At 42.7% G+C, this 13,972-nt stretch overlaps 1 protein-coding gene across 2 annotated transcripts in view; it reads right to left on the bottom strand.

The window, feature by feature from the left end:
• CPM (carboxypeptidase M) overlaps window positions 1–13,972 on the bottom strand; it is a 67,154-nt gene that overhangs the window by 24,206 nt on the left and 28,976 nt on the right. For both annotated transcript variants that reach the window (XM_073327826.1, XM_073327827.1), the window contains exon 3: window positions 4,951–5,048. In XM_073327826.1, the coding sequence (XP_073183927.1) occupies window positions 4,951–5,048 (98 nt within the window). The remainder of the gene's footprint in view (window positions 1–4,950; window positions 5,049–13,972) is intronic.

The raw sequence follows: 13,972 nt of genomic DNA, 5'->3' as shown, positions 1-13,972 counted from the left end.
TCCTTTTTGCCACTGAATGAAATGTCAAAGCCTGTTGCAGAGCTAGTAATTGCACTAGGTGTTACCAAGTTGACCTGTTCTATCCCACACAGTCTCTAGTTAACTTAGGAGGTGATGGTTTAGAACAGTGGTTCTCAACTCTGGTCCACCACTTGTTCAGGGAAAGCCCCTGGCGTGCTGGGCTGGTTTGTTTATCTGCCACATCAGCAGGTTTGGCCAATCGCGGCTCCCACTGGCCGCGGTTCGCCGCTCCAGGCCAATGGGGGCTGCAGGAAGGACGGCCAGCACTTCCCTCGGCCCGTGCCACTTTCTGCAGTCCCCATTGGCCTGGATTGGCGAACCGCAGCCAGTGGGAGCCGCAATCAGCCGAACCTGCGGACGCGGCAGGTAAGCAAACAGGCCCAGCGCACCCGGGGCTTTCCCTGAACGAGCGGTGGACCAGAGTTGAGAACCACTGGTTTAGAAGAAGAAGAAGAATAGAGGCAGTGGGTGTGAGATGAGGAAAGGAGGGGGGAAGTAACTTGAGACTGGTTTAAAGCACAGTGTATATTGTGGAAGAATGTTAATCTTCTGCCTTTTTAAAAATGTTATGTTCTGGTGAATGGACTTCAGAGATTTCCAAAGCCAAAAACAATCATAGTGCTACTGGCCTTGTTTTTTAGTTACAGTATAAACACTTGTGTGTTATGCTGCTTATTGGCAAAATATATCACATCCAAGTTATTTAACTTAGGCTAGAGTTGAAAGGTGGGAATCTAGCAGAAAAGAAAACAGCCCACTCTATAATCAAACACATTATTTCAAAGCTCTTTTCTCAGCATCTTCAATTTTTTTTTCTTTTTTTCATGCCATAGTGCACAGTAGAGACAATCTGCTAGTCAGTTTTCATATGGTTCCTTGAAGCACTTTCTTGGTGTTTTGTTTTTTCATGGTGCTCAGCAGGTCAGCTTTAGCCAGACTCTTCCTAGGAATTTTGATGATCTAGATGTGGCTTTCACTCATTTCTATTGTCAAGAGTTAGGAGGCCTATGCTTCTGAAAAGCCCTGGGAAACATCCAAATATATAAAGAAGACACTTGTTGAAAAGAAAACCTTGGGACACAAAACACAGGAACTGCAGAGGTAGCTAGATGGAAAGGTTTGCTTCGGCAGGTCTTTTACCTGAATAATACTTGATATTTTATCACAAACAATCAAAATGCAACCCACTTATCCACCAGATTATCTACCTCCTATCTAGAAGCCTTTCTTTAGTAATAATTCTTTTCATCACATGGAGGTTAAAGTTTTGTGATGTCACAAGAAGCCAACATGATAGATACGTTCTTTCACTTAGGCTAGTTCAACACTGATCATGGGCCCAGTTTCTTGCAACAGAAAAAAGTTAAGATAGTTGTAATTAAAGGAAAACTATTGTGAGTTGTAATAAGATAATGGGGCAGGGGAAGCTTTCACCTGAGGCCCAGGCAACGTGATAGCTATAACAAAGTTAGGAGAGCCAGCTGTTCAGATTAACTGGTGAGTGGGATAGCAATATCCAAGTAGGTAATGCTCAGAAGTTTTAATGAAACTATGGGGGAAGTTGCATTCAGTGGTGTAACTGGGATCTCTAGTTTAGTTGTGCAAATGGGGCTTAAGTCATTAGAGCTGGCTGGAGAACAGCAATTCCACTGCACAGCAGTGGTTGAGATTTCAAAATTTGTTTTCATTCTGCATTGCAACAAAAACAAATATTTTCAAATGTTTTTGTGAAAACTGAATTATTGAAATGGCTAGCTTTGGATCAAAACCTGAGCTTTTTAATTCAGAAGGGCGTGTATTTGGGGGGGGGTGACACATGATGGTTAGAACAGTGGCCCAGGTTGGGAGAGACTTGTGTTCCAGTCCCTGCTTTTCAATGCAGTTTTTCATTCCAGATCACTCTGGATCAGGCAAAGCAGGGCCTTGAACCTGGGTCTCCCACAGCCCAGGCCAATACCCTATCACCAACCAGAGAATGAGTCTCTTACTTAACCTTCCTGTTGAAAACTTCATAGAAACAGATCAGTCCCCACACAACCTTTTGGCTTTGAAACAGCATATTTTGTCAAAACTTCATTTAATCAAAAATGTTCTGATCAGTTCTAATCTGACCTGAGCTGATAGTAATAAAAAACGCTAACTTTAACATTGTTGATTTGAGCTCCATTCAGGCCCAGGGACATGTGGCTATGCCAAATAGATTGAAAATTTGTTCTGGTCTCTAAACACACCACAGTGGAGAGTATAAAACAAACTATTAACATGACTCGGTTATGTCTCTATTAAAAGAATTTAACCTATTCTAAAAATAACTTTAATGTCCTGATTCTGAAAAACAAACAAATCTATCTGCTCTCCAAAACGAGGGCTACAATATTAAGATGTCAACTCCTCTGCTGGGCAACCCTCCAAAACCACAGCATGTTGTGGTTTTCTTCCAGTTGCAGATATGCATGGACTGCATGCAACTCAAACACGTCACAGATCATCTCCATTCTTATGAGCAGGGTCTGCACTGTAGTAAACAACATTCCAAACAAAATAAGTAGGTCCAATTTTAGCTTTACCTGTCTGAACACTGTCCTTCTAAAACTTTGTTGTTGACAACTGGCTCCTCAGGGGGATATATAATATCCAGGTATGCAATACAGCAGGCAAATGCTGAATATACAGCTTCATTGTCATAGTTGCTAGCCTATATCAATCAAGTCAATGCATGCTATACACTTAACACAACACTTATTGGCTTAATATGTTAAAGGGGAAGTTGAATATATTAAGAGGGAGGTTGAATACCGCACCAGGAGACTAGCTCAGCAAAATTTTAGATTATGTGACTGAACATTCAAACTCCCTAATGTTCTCCTGTATAGGACTTAGTTTCCTATACTTTAAAATCTTTTTATGGCCAGAAAGTAAAACCAAATCTCAACTTTACACATGTTAATTCCATACACAGAACATGGACCTAAAGGTGACCATGTGTCCCTGGAAAGCAGGAACAGCCCTGTTTCCAGGCTCTCTCCCAGCTTCCCAATTGTTTTTTGCACATGCACCGGAGTGCTGTTCCAGCATCTTGAGGATTTGATTGAAACTGGTTGTTAGAAGGAGCTGATGGGCAACTGAGCTAATGCACTGTGCAGGTCAAGGACCACTCTCCCACAACCAAGCCTGTCCCCCTTTAGCTCTGTCCACACAATCAAATGCACATAGTGAGATTCTGAGCAATGCATAGAGCTTAGCTACCCCAGTGCCCAAAGAACAAAGTCTGTGCATTCTAACAAACAATGCAAGAAACTAGCTTAATTAGGGGAAATTTGTCATATAGGTCAGTGTCATAATTACCTTTGTAAGCTTTTGGGGGCATGAACTGTTTTTGTTCTATGTTTGTATGGCACCTAGCACAATGGGGGCCAGGTCCATGATGAGGTCACCTGGTGCTACAATAAATACGTTCACAGTATTGTTATAGCATAGTTTGTGCTATTCTTCAGGAGTAGGAAGCTTGTGCTGTATAATCTAGATTTCTTTCTAGATTTCAAGAATGTATAGTGTGGAATTTTGCTGCTATTCTGCTGAATTATCACCAAGAACGCCCTCTCATATTGGGAGTCTACATCAGTCAGATGAAGTAAAATGTAAGGCATCTTGAACATGCCTATTAAAAGTAGTTATAGCTTTTGTTTTTAAAAGGGCCTCGAGTAAGAAATAGGTGAAATATCTGAAGAAAGGAGAAATCAGAAAAGTGAAAAAATGAAATCTGTGCTCACAGGTACAGTGGATATTGCACAATGGAATTACAGTGGTAGCCAATGTATCTTCCATAAAGTAAAGACATTCTTTCCACAATGTGCTGATGTCTGCAAGTTTCTGTTTTGTGTTCATAAACTTATCTCGGCCACAATAGGTATTGCATTTTAGTGATGGGTACCAATGCAGAGTCTGTTTTCAAAAAGTAAGCCAGCTGGCCCTAGACAGGGCAATTATCACTCATTTTTGGACTCACTGGGTTGTATCTAACGTTACTGATAAGACCGTAGTACTTTCCCAAAAAAGTGGTTACATTTATGACTCATTCCAAGTTATGCTAGGGTCTCAGGGCATTATCCAGAAAGGGGACATGTAAAGTTTACTCCATGTCTGCCATCTCAAACAGGTATCAACTGATACAAGAGGAAGTCTAATGTGCTCTGTGTAAAGTGCTGAACTCTGCAACCTTACATTTAGCTTCCGTGGACATTATGTAGGAGGTCCATATACCATACATTGAATGTTTAATGTGCTTTTTCTCTCTAGTGGACCGGACAGATGATCTGTAATGGAGAAAAGAGAATGCTTGTTCTCTTTTTTGATATATGAAGGAAGCCTAAAAATTTGTTTTTCCTCAAAAAATAAATGCTTATTTACATTAGAAATGTAGGTCTTTTCTGGGGTGGAAAAAGACTGGTGAACTAATGAAAATGGCAGTATCCCAGACTCAAGGGAGGGAAAGCTGTGCTATTAAAAGGGAAAGATTTTTAGTCTGACTGTTTAAAATCTTTTTTGGATGTTTTGTTGACAAATTTTGGAGAAAGGAAGTAGTCTTGTTAAAAATTAATACACATTACTTCAATTAACTTAAGAGCTCACACAAACACCTGAGACCTTCCAGAGATCCTCCACCAAACCCAGGAAAGATCAGACTTGAGAATACTTAGATTGAAGAAAAACAAACAGAAATTTAAGCATTTCAGGCCTTTTCAAACAGGCACAAAGGGCATAAGCCCATTTCAAGTCCTTTGTAGGTCACCTTTTCGAATTTCGGAGAAACTGGAGGGGTATATTAAACCCCAATAATTAGTAATATGAGCATAAGCAAAATTCCTTTTAAGATCCCTGGTAAATGTTTTGCTGTAAACGACACTGCAAAAATTGAAATTGTAGACATACCTCATCCCCATGCATATTAGCAATATACTTGAATTCTGGTATGCCAATGGTATGTTGGGTTGGAAACCTTCCCAGAACAAGAACCCACAGGTCTCTACCTTTAAGAGGGGAACAGGAAAAAAAATGTTAAGTGTCAAATGATACAAACTTTTAGACCAGCCTATCCTCTGTATAGCATAATATAGTAGATTTTTTTAAATAAACTTCAGAACTATATTTTGTCTTTGAAGCCCAAGTTAAAAATGTACTGAGGTATTTTTGTATAATGCTCCAGTCTTCAAGCTAGACAGTTTTCTAATAATATTCTAAGATACTCTTTTAACTTTACGTTTATTGAATGTGAGAAGAGAGCATCTGGGGGGAAAACACACACACACATCTGCTACTAAGCAACAGGAAAACAAAAGAAAACAGTTTCCTCATGAACAGGCAAAATATTTCAACACCAAATAAAATAGGAGCATCAACTTGCAAAATAAAATACAGTAATGAATTGTTGGTGAGACATCTGGAGACACTGGAATAATTATAACAAAATTTCTCTGAGGTAAACAGGGATAAGAAATGAGTCATAAAAATAAAGTTAACTATTATGTATTATCTATATATTGTTGTTGTTGGGGACCTGCCTTGCCACCTTTCCTCAGGAGAGTAGTCCCATTGCAGGATTAGGCCCTAGATTATCAAATTTAAATTGGCTGCCAAAATGTGATCAGATTTAGGAAGTGAAGTAGGATACTCTGCCACTATTCAAAGCTACCATCTTATCTTTCATTGAAAGGGGAGAGTTAAAGGGAAAAATAGATTTGCTGAAATTAATCTTCCTAGCAGACCCTGGAACTACCCACAACCAAAGCACCCATTACTCTGTGTAAAATAAGCTAATGGATGGAGACAAGACTTGTCTTGTACATGTAAATAAATGGACCTAGGAGGTGTCTGTTCTAATTAGCAGCATGTCAAAATTATCAACATTAAAGAAAAACAAGAAGACTACCTACTTTTTAAAAGGATAGTATATTGAAACATTACTAATCTTTAGCTATTCTATACAAAAGGATTGCACTATAGCAAAAATAAAGGTACATACTAACAGAAAACACTGCCTTGCCTAGTGGATCTGTGGGCTTGCTTTTTCCAATCTTGTATATATCTTTGTTTAAACTTAATTTTTTTAAACCAAAAGCAGACCACATGTAATGGACCACTTTGATGTACATACACATTTAGCCCTAAATCTGACTTCTTCAAAGCTGATTGCATTCAAATAGCAAATATTTTTGTGACTAGTAGAGCTTCTGTTTTACCATATTAGAGCCATTTTACATTTGTGAATCTTCAAAACTGGTCTGCATGATTCATTTGAAGAAATCAAATAAGTTTATTCCATACTTTAAATACTTTGCTGATCAGTCCGTGAAGTCTAATACCAAATACTCTGAGCCAACAATGGGTGATATTCACTCAATACCAAACTGCTTTGCAAACAGCAAGGCTTCTTTGGGAATATTTCAGTACACAATCTCCCCCACTCTCCTCTCCTCCCCCTCTATCCCCCAAAAAACCCTCCCCAACCCAATAAAAAACTAGAATTTGCCAAAATTTTCTACAATGCATGTCTCAAAGTTCTAAATAGTTTTATAGATTGTACCCTCTGTTTAATTATGAGGTGCCCAGGCCCAGAGTAATCCTGATTCTTTAGAGTAAGGAATAGGACTGTATTCCCTCGAATATCCACATCGGTCACTTGAATGTTGGCACAAATGCCAGTTACTATACCTGTACCAAGTAAGTCCTTCAATGCATAACAGGCATAAAAATTGCTTGCATGTAGTACAATCTCTGCAATATGATTTTTTTTATTCAGGTTTGTTTTAAAACACAACTATCATGTAATATTCAATGCTATCACTAAGCACTGGTTGTTGATGGTAACAGAACACCATAGTTACATAGGGTATGTCTATACTACGAAATTAGGCTGACTTTATAGAAGGTGATTTTTAGAAATCGATTTTATACAGTCGATTGTGTATGTCCCCACTAAGCGCATTAAGTCGGCGGAGTGCGTCCGCACTACCGTGGCTAACTTCGACTCATGGAGTGGTGCACTGTGGGAAGCTAGCCCACAGTTCCCGCAATCTCCGGTGCCCATTGGAATTCTGGGTTAAGCTCCCAATGCCTGATGGGACAAAACATTGTTGCGGGTGGTTTTGGGTACATCTTGTCAGTCTCCCCTCCATCCCTCCCACCCTCCCTCCCGTGAAAGCAACTGCAGACAATCATTTTGTGCCTTATTTCCTGGGTTACCCGTGCAGATGCCATAGCACTGCAAGCATGGCGCCTGCTCAGCTCACTGCTGCTATTGCGAGCATTGTAAACACCTTGCACATTATACTGCAGTATGTGCAGAACCTGGCTAATAGACGGAAGCACGAGGACGATTGTGAGGAGGACATGGACACAGACATTCCTGAAAGCACGGGATGTGGCAATTGGGACATCATGGCGGCAGTGGGGCTGGTTGATATAATGGAACGCCAGTTGTGGGCCCAGAAAACAAGCACAGACTGGTAGGACTGCATAGTCTTGCGGGTATGGAATGATTACCAGTGGCTGCGAAACTTTTGCATGCGTAAGGTCACTTTCCTGGAACTCTGAGTTGCTTTCCCCTACCCTGAAGGGCAGGAATAGCAAGATGAGAGCTGCCCTGATATCTGAGAAGGAAGTGGCGATAGCGCTGTGGAAGCTTGTTACGCCTGACTGCTACCGGTCAGTCAGGAATCAATTTGGAGTGGGCAAATCTACTGTGGGGACTGCTGTGATTCAAGTAGCCAATGCAATCACTGACATGTTGCTATCAAGGGTAGTGACTCTGGGAAATGTGCAGATCATAGTGGATGGCTTTGCTGCAATGGGTTTCCCTAGCTGTGGTGGGGCGATAGACGGAACGTATATTCCTATTTTGGCACCGGATCACCTTGCAAACCAGTACATAAACTGTAAGGGGTACTTCTCAATGGTGTTGCAAGTACTGGTGGATCACAAGGGACATTTCATCAACATCAACGTGTGATGGCTGGGAAAGGTGCATGACATCTTTAGAAACTCTGGGCTGTTTGAGCAGCTTCAAGAAGGGACTTACTTCCCAGACCAGAAAATTACTGTTGGGATGTTGAAATGCCAATAGTTATCCTTGGAGACCTGGCCTACCCCTTGCTCTCATGGCTTATGAAGCCATACACCGGCAGCCTGGACAGTAGTAAGGAGCAGTTCAACTATAGGCTGAGCAAGTGCAGAATGATGGTAAAATGTGCCTTTGGACGTTTAAAAGCTCGCTAGTGCTGTTTGCTGACTAGGTTAGACCTCAGTGCAACCAATATTCCCATTGTTATTACTGCTTGCTGTGTGCTCCATAATATCTGTGAGAGTAAGGGGGGAAGACGTTTATGGCAGGGTGGGAGGCAAATCGCCTGGCTGCCAATTTTGAACAGCCAGACACCAGGGCGATTAGAAGAGCACAGGTAGGCGTGCTGCGCATTAGAGAGGCTTTGAAAACCAGTTTCATGACTGTCCAGGCTACGGTGTGAAAGTTGCATGTGTTTCTCCTTGATGCAAACCCGCCCCCTTTGTTGATTTTAATTCCCTGTAAGTCAACAACCCTCCCACCTTTGATCACAGCTGGCAAAGGAAATAAAGTCACTATTGTTTTGAAACCATGCATTCTTTCTTTATTAATTAAAAAAAAGAGGGCAAATAACTGATAAGGTAGCCCAGGTGGGGTAGGGTCAGGTGGGGGGAAGGACAAGGGCACATTGCTTCTTGTAGCCACACTACAAATCAAAACTGTTTGAATGACAGCCTTCTGTTGCTTGGGACATCCTCTGGAGTGGAGTGGCTGGGTGCCCAGAGCGTTGCCCCCCCCCCCCCAGCATTCTTGGACGTCTGGCTGAGGAGGATATGGAACTTGGGGAGGAGGGCAGGCTGTTGTACAGTGGATGCAGAGGTGGTCTGTGCTCTTGTTGGTTTTCCTGCAGCTCCACCAGACGCCTGAGCACGTCCGTTTGCTCCCCCATTAGCTCAGCATCACCTCCTGCCTCTGCTCTTCACACTCACTTAATGATTTCCTGGACTCTGCTACTGAATGCCTCCATGCATTCAGCTGTGCCCTATCAGTGCGGGAGGACTGCATGAGCTCGGAAAACATGTCATCGCGAGTGCGTTTTTTTCGCCTTCTAATCTGGGATAACCTCAGGGATGGAGATGATAGGGGGAGAATAGAAACATTTGCACCTGCAGGGGGATAAAAAGGGAGAGTAAAATTTAAGATGATACATTTCTGAGAACAAAAGGGAGACTCTTTCACAGTGAATTAAGCAATTCACAGAAGACAGCACATGTGCTTTAGGTACAAACGGCATTTTGCCTTTTATATTGAGCGCCTGCCAGTATGGTGACACATCACACACAGCTGGGCAACAGAATTCAGTTTCCAGGCAGCCATGGTAAGCCAAAGGGTACATGGGTTTGGCTTCTAACGCCTTCATAACATGTGGGAATGTTTTCAAACTGCAATGTCCTCCTTTCCCGGCAAGCAATGCCGGTTGGGTTTGCCATTTAAAAGGAGGGGCTGCGGTTTTCGGGTGGATGTGCAGCACACATCTCCCCCCACCCCTCTGCATGGCTATTTGGGATGATCCCTTCACCCCTCCCCCTGCCGCGCGGCTATGGGATGATCCCTTTTAGCCAAGCGCAAACAGTCCAGCATGAACGGGGTCCTTTTATTGTTCCCTTACAAAAATTTCCCTATTTCAACCAGGTGACCATGAATGATAACACTCTCCTGAGGCTAACACAGAAAGATAAAGACCAAATGTTGCTTGAATGCGACCAAAACCCAGGACCAGTTGCTGCCATGCTTTGTGCGGCAATGATTCCAGACTACTTGCTACTGGCTTGGCGTGGTAAAGTGTCCTACCGTGGAGGACGAAATAAGGCAGCCCTCCCCAGAAACCTTCTGCAAAGGCTTTCAGAGTACCTCCAGGAGAGCTTCATGGAGATGTCCCTGGAGGATTTCTGCTCCATCCCCAAACATGTTAACAGACTTTTCCAGTAGCCGTACTGGCCGTGAATGCATCCCAAGTCTTCAGGGCAAATCAAACATTAAACACTATTGCTTTTAAATCCTGTACTGTAGTTACAAATGTGCACTCACCAGAGGCCTTCTCCACCTTCAGGGTCGGGGATCTCGTCTTGGGAGGGTATTGGCTCCAGGGTGATGAAAAGGTCCTGGCTGCTGGGGAGAATGGATTCACCGCTTGACGGCTGCGCATTCTCCTCCTCCTCCTCTTCCTGATCCACAAAATCCTCCTCCGTGTTGCGTGAGACTCCCCCGTTGCAGGTGTCCTCCTGACAGTGGTGGGGTAGTGGTAGGGTCCCCCCCTAGAATGCCATGCAGCTGACCATAGAAGCGGCATGTATAGGGCTCTGACCCAGAGCGACCGTTTGCCTCCTTTGTCTTTTGGTAGGCTTGCCTGAGCTCCTTGACCTTCACGTGGCACTGCTGTGTGTCCCTGTTGTAGCCTCTGTCCATCATGCCCTGTGCAATTTTGGCATATATTTTTTTATATATAAGCATTTCTTCTTTTTGATCGGAGTTCAGCCTACACAGATTCTTCTCCCCATACAGCAATCAGATCCAGTGTCTCCCGCTTGCTCCATGCTGGAGCTCGTTTGCGATTGTGGGGGGACTGCATGGTCACCTGTGCTGCTGAGCTCGCCAAGCTGACCAAACAGAAAATGAAATTCAAAAGTTCCCGGGGCTTTTCCTGTGTACCTGGCTAGTGCATCGGAGTTGAAAGTGCTGTCCAGAGCGGTCACATTGGAGCACTCTGGGATAGTTCCCGGAAGCCAATAATGTCGATTTGCATCTGCACTACCCCAAATTCAACCCAGCAAGGTCGATTTTAGTGCTACTCCCCTCACCAGGGAGGAGTACAGAAGTCAATTTAAGAGCCCTTTAGGTTGACGGAATGGGGTTGCTTGTGTAGATGCATTCATTATAAAATTGACCTAACGCGGCTAAATTCAACTTAACACTGTAGTGTAGACCAGGGCATAGAAAAGGCGAGTTAAGGCTGAACAGGATCTCCTTGTTATGTACAACAAAAAGCCTTGTATCTCTACTTTAATCAGTCTGTTTACTTAGTTCTGTATCTGGGATTGCAAGTTGCTAAGAAAAAACGACAACATACTTTTACAAGTGAACAGCTTTTAAATGTACATGTGATGTGTCTAACAATACATAGTAGGAGTTGTAATCTATTGTCCTTTTTTGTGAGAAGTGTGAAATTGCTGTGTGATTAGTACAGAGAAATTGCTAAGGGCAAGAGTTACCACCATATTAATTTTTTTTATTTACTCAGGTTTGAAATTTAGTGATCAAATGCTGCCAAGCGAAGACTGCTTACATTAAGAACAAATGAGTTTTTGGTGCGATCTACACTGGCCAGGGAACAGGATTAGAGTGAGCTTGAGCAGAGCACTTCATAATGAGAATTAACAAATAGATTAACATAAAGTTTAATGTTACTTCATGGGTAACATAGGCATGCATCTGCACTGCACTGTGTGTCCTGGATTCCTTGGAGTTAAATGAACTAAAACTACAGATGCCTCAAACATCACAGATCCATGCCAGACAATTTCAGTGCCCTAATGAATAGTTAACAAAGCTCTCTGGGAAAGACACTCTTTATTCCCTGTACACAACCACGCTGTTGGCACTCAACAATATAGAGAACAACCTGTTTTGTTAAAACAGGAAACACTACATTCAAGATATCATCGCAAGTATGTTGGAGTTATGAATTCAGTCACTGTTTAGCTTATTTAGCAGAATTTTGTGAAAATGACATGAGAAATGTTTTTAAATTGGAATTTAAAAAGTCTGATCCATACGAACATTGTCCTAAATAACTAAATGAATCAGAAATAACAACATTTTAATTTGAACAGCTGCTCTCAGATTCGGTCATTGAAATGGGAAACAAGATCTCACATCCTTCATGGAGTATTCATGACAATCTTTTAGCAAAGACAACTTGTCTTTAACAACTTCTACAGTAACTAAAATCTAAGCACTATGGCTGCCTATAACAAATGATATAACACAGCTCTTTGTCACGCTCAGAGACACATTCTAGTGTCCTTTGTTTCCCTTTGGTTTTGAGATATCAGTCTGAAGTTAGTGTGTATGAAAGTGAGCTTTGTACTTTAACCTAGTTTTGGGCTGCCAAGATTGGAAAGCACAACTGGCAAATTACTACCACATCCAGTCGATTCTTTATAAATATACAAGCCATTGTGGTCTGAGGTTGTACCAGGAGTATCCCTGTGACTAGATGAGAGCACATGTGAAAGAATCCATTAGCCATGTTTAAAGTTCCTAGGTATGTTACCCTCGGATTACCTTTATTTAAGTAGATCCATCTCTCTAGACACCTATAAACAAACTAACAGTCATAATGAGTACACAAGTCCTTCAAGGCCCAGTGAGCTGGTGTGGAGGGTTGATGAGAGGATTAGCGAATGACACTGTAGCCCAGATTTCTAGAGCAGTCGTTCTCAACCGGGGCATGCGTACCCCTGGGGATACACAATGGTCTTGCATGGGGTGCATCAACTCATCTAGATATTTGCCTAGTTTTACAACAGGCTACATAAAAAGCACTAGCGAAATCAGTACAAACTAAAATTTCATACAGACAACGACTTGTTTATATGGCTCTATATACTATACACTGAAATGTAAGTACAATATTTATATTCCAATTGATTTATAATGATATGGTAAAAATGAGAAAGTGAGCAATTTTTTTGGTAGTAGTGTGCTGTGATACTTTTGTTTTTTTGTCTGATTTTGTAAGCAAGTTGTTCTTAAGTGAGGTGAAACTTGGGGTATGCAAGACAAATCAGACTCCTGAAAGGGGTACAATAGGCTGGAAAGGTTGAGGGCCACTGTTCTAGGGACTGCAACCTGATCTCCCTTTTCAGGAAAGCAATTTTCTCTTAAAAATAACTTCTGGTGCAAAGGTTAGTGTCCATCACAGACCTGGTTGAGCTCTCCCTGATGGATATTTACGAGGCTGCTCTGGCTGTATCCAAACACTGAATCTATGTGCTTCCACGATCCCCCTAGAGCTCAGAAGGCTTCAGCCACAGCCTGTGGCCTCTCAGGCACATGCCTATCTGATACCACTTCCAAGGAATGGCACCCCACAGTCCAACTGCCCTAAGCCTCCGAAGACACCCCACTCACTCAAGAACACCCTCTCCAGAGCTTGACCTGGGTATTCTGGTTTAGTTTTAACACTTCTTCAGGGATGCGTAGTTAAAGCAAGAACACAGAGATTCTGCAAAAAGAATTCTAAACCAATCACACTTTACTCATAGAAAAGCCACGGAACTATACATGGAAAGACAACAAAACCTGCACGCAAATCCCTGCCTCAGTTTCCTCACCATTCCAACAGTCCTTTGGGATTTGGTCAGTGTCTGTTCAGAGACTGCAAGATTCTGCCCTGCCACACCCATTCCTCCTGTTTAATCCCGTCTTCTTGTTCTGGTCATTGAGACCTTGTCCTTTTATAGTTTCTAATCCCCTCTGGCAAGTGATATGCCTGGTCAGCCTCAGTTCCCCCATCAGGTGATCTGTTGCTTTGTTACCAGCCCACTTGGAAGACCTGGTTTCTGTTACCCGAAATTGGGCCAGTGCCCAAATTCGGGTAACAGTTTCCTTTGGCAATGGCCAGCTCTTCTGCCCAGATCCAGGGGTGCCATTTAGGGAGGTCTGGGGGGTGGCGTGGAAGGAGGGGAACTGCCTCCCCCCCAAATTTTCCGTATATGGGTGAAGTTTGCAGCAGGAGGGAAGATGCAGCCATGCTCTACTGCCATCTGCATCCGCTGTGCTGCCCCACCCCTGCCATGGAGCGCTGCTTGGGACTGAGAGCCTGATCTGCTG

The sequence above is a fragment of the Lepidochelys kempii genome, chromosome 1 (genome assembly GCF_965140265.1).
Source record: "Lepidochelys kempii isolate rLepKem1 chromosome 1, rLepKem1.hap2, whole genome shotgun sequence".
NCBI classification, from domain to species: domain Eukaryota; kingdom Metazoa; phylum Chordata; order Testudines; family Cheloniidae; genus Lepidochelys; species Lepidochelys kempii.
The sequence above is the reverse complement of the archived record's forward strand: the minus strand, read 5'-3'. Positions and strand labels throughout refer to the sequence as shown.